The following is an 8,714-nucleotide window of genomic DNA, read 5'->3' as shown; positions in this document are numbered from 1 at the left end:
TAAGTGTTTTTCCTGCAATCCGAAAGGCGGAAGGTGCGATTACTCATCCATCTATCCAACTGTCTCCAGCACCTTTCAAGTGCTTCTCGCATCGAGTCTGGGGGCGTAGGCGAGGGGGTGGGAAGCGAGGGGAGGCTGCCAAGATCTGGGTTGCCACAGACACCGGCCTCGCTTTTCCTCCAATGAATGCTGTGCTGAGAGTGCGAGAGGAGGCAGGGCAACACCCACATGTTGAGCTGTGTGGGGTATAAGTAGATGGAAGTGCCTGGACTAGTGGCAGTTCAGACAGGGAAGAGAAGCAGAGCTCTGTGCATCTATACGGAAAGCAATTTTGTCTCGACAAGTTTACCGGAGAAGAAATCATCAGGATTTCTTTTTTTTTTTTTTTTTTTGCAGCACTAACAGCTTCCAGCTTCTGTGAGCATCGCTGTGTTTCAACGAGCGGGGACTGCATGCCGTTTGAGATTCTCAGCTACAGACAAGCAGGTAGAGGGCACGCGTTTGGGGTCAGACGTCTTAGCCAACTCCTCTCCTTGTGCTCCTGAAGGATCCTCGCTCTCTCTGGGACACTCTGAGCACGTGAGACCGGCATTTTCAGGAGGAGAAATTTGCCTCCAACTCTCTCTGCGATCCACGGGGACTGAACAGCTCGCTCTGCGGTGATATCTGATTTGGTTGTGTTTGTGTCTAAAAGTCCTTTGAGGGGGGTTTAGAAGTCTCTGTGTGTTGCTTGGGAAGTGTTGTGTTGAGGTTTTTAGGAGCAAGCTCTAGGGCCAAGGCTTATAACCCAGTTCTGTCTGTGTTTCGTACTCATACAGTAGGAGCCATGCAGCTGGACAATGTCACCAATGCGGGCATCCACTCCTTCCAGGGGCACCGTGGAGTGGCCAACAAACCCAATGTGATCCTACAGATAGGGAAATGCAGGGCAGAAATGTTGGAGCATGTCAGGAGGACCCACCGGCACCTCCTGTCCGAAGTCTCCAAACAGGTAGAGCGTGAGCTGAAAGGTTTGCAGAAATCAGTGGGGAAGTTAGAGAATAACTTAGAGGACCACGTGCCAACTGATAATCAGAGATGGAAGAAGTCCATCAAGGCCTGCCTGGCTAGGTGTCAGGAGACCATTGCTCATCTGGAGAGGTGGGTCAAGAGAGAAATGAATGTTTGGAAGGAGGTCTTTTTCCGTCTGGAGAAGTGGGCGGACCGTCTGGAGTCCATGGGAGGCAAATATTGTCCTGGGGAGCATGGCAAACAGACCATGTCTGTTGGGGTGGGAGGCCCGGAGATAAGGCCAAGTGAAGGTGAGATATATGATTATGCCCTTGATATGAGCCAAATGTATGCACTGACCCCTGCTCCTGGGGAGGTGCCCAGCATCCCCCAGGGCCATGATTCCTACCAGTGGGTCTCTGTGTCAGAGGATGCTCCAGCATCCCCGGTGGAGACTCAGATCTTTGAGGATCCCCATGAGTTTCTGAGCCACTTGGAGGAGTACTTAAAGCAGGTGGGTGGGACAGAGGAGTACTGGCTGTCTCAGATCCAAAACCATATGAACGGTCCAGCTAAAAAGTGGTGGGAGTACAAGCAGGACTCTGTCAAGAACTGGGTTGAGTTCAAGAAAGAGTTCCTGCAGTACAGCGAGGGGACTCTGACAAGGGATGCTATCAAGAGGGAGCTGGATCTACCCCAAAAAGAGGGAGAACCCCTGGACCAGTTCCTCTGGCGCAAGAGAGACCTGTACCAGACCCTCTATGTTGATGCAGATGAGGAGGAGATTATTCAATACGTGGTAGGAACCCTCCAGCCCAAACTGAAGCGCTTCTTGAGCTATCCCTTGCCCAAGACCTTAGAGCAGCTGATTCAAAGAGGGAAGGAAGTCCAAGGCAGCATGGACCACTCAGAAGAGCCTAGCCCTCAGAGGACCCCCGAGATTCAGTCTGGGGACTCTGTAGAGAGCATGCCTCCCTCCACCACTGCCAGTCCCGTGCCAAGCAATGGGACACAACCCGAGCCCCCTAGCCCACCAGCTACTGTCATATGAGCTAGCTGGATAGAGACAGCAATCTGGGTTACATGAGAGGGAGAAAAGGGCATATTTAGGAAGCTTCTGCTCAAAGAGAGGTTCTGGCTGAGACATGACATGAGGTGTGCTCAGCCCAATAGCCCATAGCAAAGGAATTAACTTTGCTTGTGGGGGGAGGGTGGTGAAGGGGGAGAGGCACCTTAGAATGTGGTTGCCCACTTCACATGAGCCACACAATCCAGTGGTGCTGGAGATGCTACTTGCACCACTGCAGGGAATGGACTATTTTATAAGACCCATGACAAGAAACTAGAGACAATTGCCCAAATTCAGAAGCAATTACTTGGCACTGGCGGCTTTCAAGGACTTCAGATGAGCGCAGCTATTGGCTGAGGGTTCCTACCCATCTGGATCTCTTCTCCTTCTCCCCTCCCTCTTCTGAAGAGGTGTCCTTCTGAGAGGACATCCTTCTTTTGACCCTTGTCCATTTCTATTTTACCACTGGGCTTCTGTTTACTTGACAGTCTCCTATTCTATCTTGATCTAAAGGACTAATTTTTTATTATTATTATTTCTTTATTTAAGAAGAAATGCTATGACTTCATGAAAAGAAAACTTTATGAATTTGGATAATTTTTAGTGGTTTTAATTCTACTGTGCCTAACACCTGCTTTAATGCTTTTGCACCCAAGAGGACAGTTTACTCCTTATCTTAGTTTCTGTTCACTCAAATCAAGGTCACTGCAGTGCAGAAGCAAATTTCACCCTTTCTCTGCACATTATGCTGTGCATTCAGCAGTAAATAGAGTTTCAGATTAAATTCTGAGATCATTTATTGAAATGAGAATGTATCTCCCTTCAGAGAAGGGAGAGTGACAAGGTGGAGAGAGAAAACACTAGAGAGATTTTAGCAGATGGGGGGGGAGGGGTTTAAGGGAAATAAATCCTTATATTTTGAATGAAACAAACAAACACATCCTAAATCCAGAGCAAAATATTCCCAGAGCAGCAAATCATGTCCATGCTGATGAGTGGAGACAATACTCCTGGAGACAGGAACTTCTGCCATATAAAAGCAAAGCTAAGTGAAAAGAAGAGCTGTATGTCCCAGCACAGGCTCAACCTGTGCATCGTAAAGAAGAACTTGTGCTTTAACAGACAGACTCAGAACACTCTTGGAAAGTCTGGCATCTCTGTCCTGGAGCACCTGAGAACAAAGCATTGTCTGCTCACACAGAACTACCACAGGAGTGTGCCATGGATGGAGGCAGGCTTGGACTTGGTGACATTTTCCATGATGAGACAGCAATGCTCAGTCTTCACCTCGCTTTGACCAATGCCTGATGATGGGAGTTAGAGATGAAATTGCTATGAGAATTATGAAATTTGGCTCTTTGAAGCTTCTCAAGGTTGGACACATCTTGAGCATCATCTGCATTCATCACCAGACCAAATAAGAAACATCTCTGCAAGGAGATACAGCAGTCATGCAGCAACAAGTCTGTCCCTGGGATGTTCCTGGCACTGCAACAGTAGCAATAGTGGCTTGGAAGACCTTTGGCTTACTTTCTTCCTAGAGGCTGAAGGTAGGACAACTTTCTGACATTGTTCTGTCTGCACTGCTTAGACCTGTTAGCCTGTCCAGTGGGAGCCTTACACTGGAATATATGGGATGTAGAGTGCTGTAAATGGCAAGGTAGAGCTTGGAGGAAAAGAAAGGAGGGACAACCAAAGGGAAATAAAGGACAGTGAAAAGAAAAGGTTTCCATACACAATAATCTTACACATTCCTATTTATGTGGGGAAGGAATGGGAATGATCTGCCCCATGAAGTTCTGGGCTTGAGTGCCCAGCTGTGACAACACATCACAGGTCCATAACACAGCCCAAAGTTAATGCATATCTGTTCTGCACATCTGCCTAGATGTAAGTTTTCGTTAGGAGAAGTGAGGGCTCTCCTCTTACTTGTTATTAGTGAATGTGAATTAGTCTGCAGTGGCTGTGTCTGTAGAGAGAAATGAGCAGTTCTTACTAATGACCTGGAATGGGTGGTGGAGGAGTGGGTGTCACTGCTGAGGATGAGCTGGCCATGCATTACAAGCATTATCTTCTCTTGATTACAGTGACTCACTCAGATTCTCCTCTGAGAAAAAAAATCACAATGCTCAAGACTCAGAAGGAAAGCCAAAGGGAAAGGACTCAAAACCAATGATTCAACATGGGACCTGCTGCCAGGATCCCCAGCCACCCAGTGCCAGATCCACTGTCTGAATGAAAGCCTGGTACAGGTAATTACCTCTCCTTTTATCCTTATGGGCCTTTCTTAACCTCTTCGTACACCTACTCAAGATATTGAATAGCCCACGTGCAAATATCTGTGCTGGTCTTGGGACCTCAGAACTAAGTCTGAGACCTCAGCCACAAGGGTCTATCTCAACCAGATAGTGGGATTTCAGCTGCTTAATTTAGGAACACAAGCATCAGTCTCAGTGATTAATGCCCTGGGAGTGGTATATGCCCTGCCTTACTTTCTGCTGGACCACTGCAAACACTTAAACTAAAATGCCTAATGGGACTTCCAGCCCTTGAGCACCTGGTGGGCACAGCTGATTATAAACCTGTCTCCTGAGAAATCCCTCGTACTCACCACTTTGGAAATCTAACCTGAGCTGTGTCATCTTTTTTCTTTTAGAGATTCCTGCTGCACCTGAGTTTCCTTCTCTGTGCCCAAGAGTCATGTCTTCCCAGGTGATAAGCAAGCACTGCTAGAAGACAGGGCAAAGTGAGCACCAAAGAGCCTTTCATGCAGTGCAATGCCATACTCAAGATGCTGAGAGCCTTGAGTGAGTGAAAGGTGGAGCCACTTCCAACAGGATGAAGAAGAGGCTGAGCTGGTCCAGCTAGTCCAAGTGAAGAAGAGAGTGTTAAGAAAGAGAAACCAGGAGGCAGAACAAAAGAGCCAAATCTGGGCTTTGAGGACAGCAAGGATGCTGGGCTTGTAGTGACTGTCTGTTAATATGATACCATACCTCTGCCATCTGTGGCCACTGAGAAATCTTCACTGGATTATCAGTTAGAAAAAAACTTTCCTGATTAACTTTGCTAAATGAATGACCCTACAAAGGCTACGAACCCTCCATGCTCTCAAGGCTGTAACTCATTTTTCCTGAGTTGAGGGTCGCTTCATTTCATGCGGGTATCAGTTTTCAAACCTCAAACAGCTCTGGGGGTTTGGAGAAGCATCCTGAGGTTCAGATGCTTGTCTGAACTGCTTGAGTTTGCACAACAGGACCAGCTGTCTTGCCAAAAGGGACGCTCTTGTGAGACAGCAGGTACTTCCTGGATCTGCATGGGCCAGAGTTACTGCAAGAACCAGGGTTCTTGAGTTGGCTTTGGTGTGGCTGCTTCCATCCAGACCCAGGGAGTGCAAAAGGTGCATGAAAGACAGTATGTGAATTGAACCAAGCCTTTTTGCAAGACAGTTTTGGTTCACATCTCATTTGAAAGGATCCAGTTGGTTCCTCTCTCTTCCAGAGCCAACTGTCCTGGGTATGTGTGTGTGCGTGTCAGTGTGAGTGTGTGTGTTTTGAGCCAACAAATCTACTTAACCAAATTTTGAGTTGTTCTGTTGTGTTTAAACTAAGCCAATGGAACTTAATGTGCATTTCAACATTGCTCAACAGAAATGTCCAGGACTAGAAAATTATTTGAAAACATGTAAAATTGAAGTTGGTAGGCATCATCCCAAGGTCAATATGAAGTTTGATTTTGAGGTGCTTAATTTCTACAGTCCTTCTCAAGGAATCTAACTGCCTCAATAAGCATTTTCTATATCTATAGACTTTCCAATGAATTAGCCTGCCTGTGCTACTTGATTTGGTCCTGAGCTTTATACATTTTGAACTGACTTTGTGAAATGTGCACAAGTAAATATCCTTGGCTGATTTTATTTCAGTTATTGCTCCTAGCTGACTGGAGCTTTACTTGTAGCACCCTGGTTTATATTACCAGTTTCTCCAGGAAGGACTGGTAGTTTGTTTTGCTGGGGCAAAGTCATGTGAATGAAGAAGTGTGTATGTGTTGTGCCTGTGAAACTTTAGCGAATTTCAATTACTGGATTTTTGTTCCTTAGGCAATTTTACATTTGATTCTGACACAACTACCTTAGAGTTTTTATTTTTACTAGAAATATTAATTCAAACAACCTTGTACAAAAGGCAAACACACTGCAGGTTATAGGGGTTGAAGCCAAAGGTCTTTGTAAGCTGACATCACTTGCCCTAGATCTGACTGTATCAGACAGCATATTCCTCACATGTTATGTTGGAGTTACAAGATCACACCAAGCCACTAGAACCTGTCAATAGAATAGTGCTACACTTTATTTGCTATTGTAGCAAAGCCTTTTGTAGATTTATACAATAAAACTTTGAAATATCTGCTTCAAATGCTTTGTACCTTGTTTTCTTATCTTTCTTCTTTGGTTCCTGGGACACTCAAGTATTTATTGCTCTCTGATAATTTAGTCTTGTCAGTCATCTGAGCTTATTGGGGTCATAAATCTTACTCCAGAGTTGACATAAAAATTGAATGTACAGGGCCTTTTGAGAAGAGGGTTTAGATGTGGATAAGGAGGTGATTTAATTGTTTTATTTAGCCCCTCATATTGGGTCACATGTGGCCCAGGAGTCTGGGAAACATGGGACTGTGAATTGTGCAGGTTCTTTTTGCATACAGCAAAGAGAAAGTTGACTGAAACAGAAGGCAATCACATCCACCCACGACTGAGAGGTGATTTGCATGGATGAGCTGAGGCAAGTCAGGACAACTTAAAGAGGTTGCTAGGCCTGAGTTAACTATCTGATATTTAAAACGACTGCAGCAGTCAGAATTGCCAGCGCTCAACAGCACAGATATCCAGGAGCTGTTACTAGGCTAGTGCTTTGCTACTTGGTGTATTCCTTTACAGTGGAGATGTTCTTCATTCTCTGGGTTCATAACCTATAAAATACTTCCAGGTCGTCAGGACTAAGGGAAGGGAACGTGTCAGGGGAGACAGCTCAGAGAGCTTTAAATGTATTTCTGCAATAGGCTAAGTTCAAAGATCTGGTCCCAAAGACCTTCATCCCATGGGACACTGCCAAATGCATCTCCCTGGTATTCCCTTTGGTGGAAAGGCAGGACATGGTCTGATGGCCAAATATCCCTTGATGCCAACCAATAACCTTTATGTCTTCTGCTGTTTACAGATCATTCAACCACACACTCAAGCGTGAGAAATGGAAGTGGTCACATCCCCAAGCTGCTGGAGTTTGAGGAGCATTTGAACAATGCTCTCAGACATAGTTTCAATTTTGAGTGGTCCTATGTGAAACTACAAGTTGGATTCAGTTATCCTGATCTGTCCCTTCCAACTCAGAGATTCTATGACTCCATGAAAGTTTGAAGATGTAATTTAGGTCCACAGCTTAAGCTCCACCTTTGTGCTCCCAACAATAGAAAAGAGATGAAAAACAGCCACTGAGATGTCAGACCAGCAACAGGGTGTAGAAAAAGTCATCCCATGCTGGGAGAGTATTGGAGGAAGCTGAGTAGGAGAAGAAAGTTAGACTTTGCGCAGTCCATGGACATAGCCAAAGGCTGGATCTACTGCAAGGACCGATACCATGTCTCACAGAATAAAAGCCAGGAGCAGTTCGGCTGGAGATGCTGAGCTCTTCCAGTAGAGGGGGGCAGAACTCCACTGTGTACTGTGGGAATTAAAACTAAAAAAACTACTAGAAAAGAGAAAAATCATTCTTGTTATCCTTCATCCTCATCTGATACACCCCCACAGCTTCAGCAATATGAGATATATGATTGTTTGGGGAGGATGTCTACGGGCAAGAATTGAGAATCAAGGACAATGCAAGGTAGTATGGAGGGCTGATGACCAACATGCAGTGGAAGAATTTGGAAGAGGTGGAAGTATCCTGCAAAAGGAGGTGAGAAAGGGGAATGAGAGTGGGGAATGCCTGACAGTACCAGATGAATTTTGTTGCAGACCTTTCTGGATTTGAATCCAATAATTGTTTATTTTCTTTCTGCCATCTTCAGCTTAAAATATCTAGAGATTCGCTGAACATACACCTTCATTTACTGAAGAAATACCTTCCTAATGCTCCTGGCTTCAGCAGGTAGTCACCTGAAACAGATGTAGCCCAGCCCTGCCTCAAACTAGTGGAAATCCTCTCCAAAATTGAAGTAGGAATATCCCACACCCCTTGTTTACTGAGGCATATAGAGATACTCAGAAATTCTCAACTCACTGGTTGAGAATGAGTGTGAAGTCACACACATACAGAACTGATTAAAGTCATTGATTCACACATATTTGATGCCCTCCCCTCCCATCCCCTCCTCTTCCTCTCCATTCCCCTCTCCCTTTTGTCTTCTATCTTTTCTTCCTTTTTTATTTCCCTATTCTCCATCAGAGCTATAATAATTGGCTCTTTAATTTTCTTATTTAAGGCAGCTTAAAGAAAGTTGTGAAATAGACTTTCTCAGAGTATTGCATTCACATATGAAATGTTCTCCAATTTTTTTTCCCTCTTTTTATTTTTTTTATGAAAGTGCTTTCATTGGTCAGTCACGTAAATCACATTTACTGACTCCTCCAGCAGACGTATGTTTATGCACAGCATAACTGCTT

The 8,714-nt window shown here is 45.0% G+C and overlaps 1 protein-coding gene across 1 annotated transcript; it reads left to right on the top strand.

Annotated features, from left to right (window-relative positions):
* The first annotated feature begins 294 nt into the window (after positions 1-294).
* ARC (activity regulated cytoskeleton associated protein) lies at positions 295-6,471 on the top strand. Its single transcript, XM_052704278.1, has 3 exons — positions 295-3,609; positions 4,147-4,311; positions 4,716-6,471. Exon 1 carries the CDS (start codon positions 827-829, stop codon positions 2,039-2,041), a length of 1,215 nt encoding a protein of 404 aa, XP_052560238.1. The 5' UTR covers positions 295-826; the 3' UTR covers positions 2,042-3,609; positions 4,147-4,311; positions 4,716-6,471.
* Positions 6,472-8,714: the final 2,243 nt, after the last annotated feature.

Source organism: Tympanuchus pallidicinctus, unplaced genomic scaffold (assembly GCF_026119805.1).
Source record: "Tympanuchus pallidicinctus isolate F22 unplaced genomic scaffold, pur_lepc_1.0 scaffold5, whole genome shotgun sequence".
NCBI classification, from domain to species: domain Eukaryota; kingdom Metazoa; phylum Chordata; class Aves; order Galliformes; family Phasianidae; genus Tympanuchus; species Tympanuchus pallidicinctus.
This window is presented reverse-complemented; position numbering and strand designations above follow the sequence as displayed.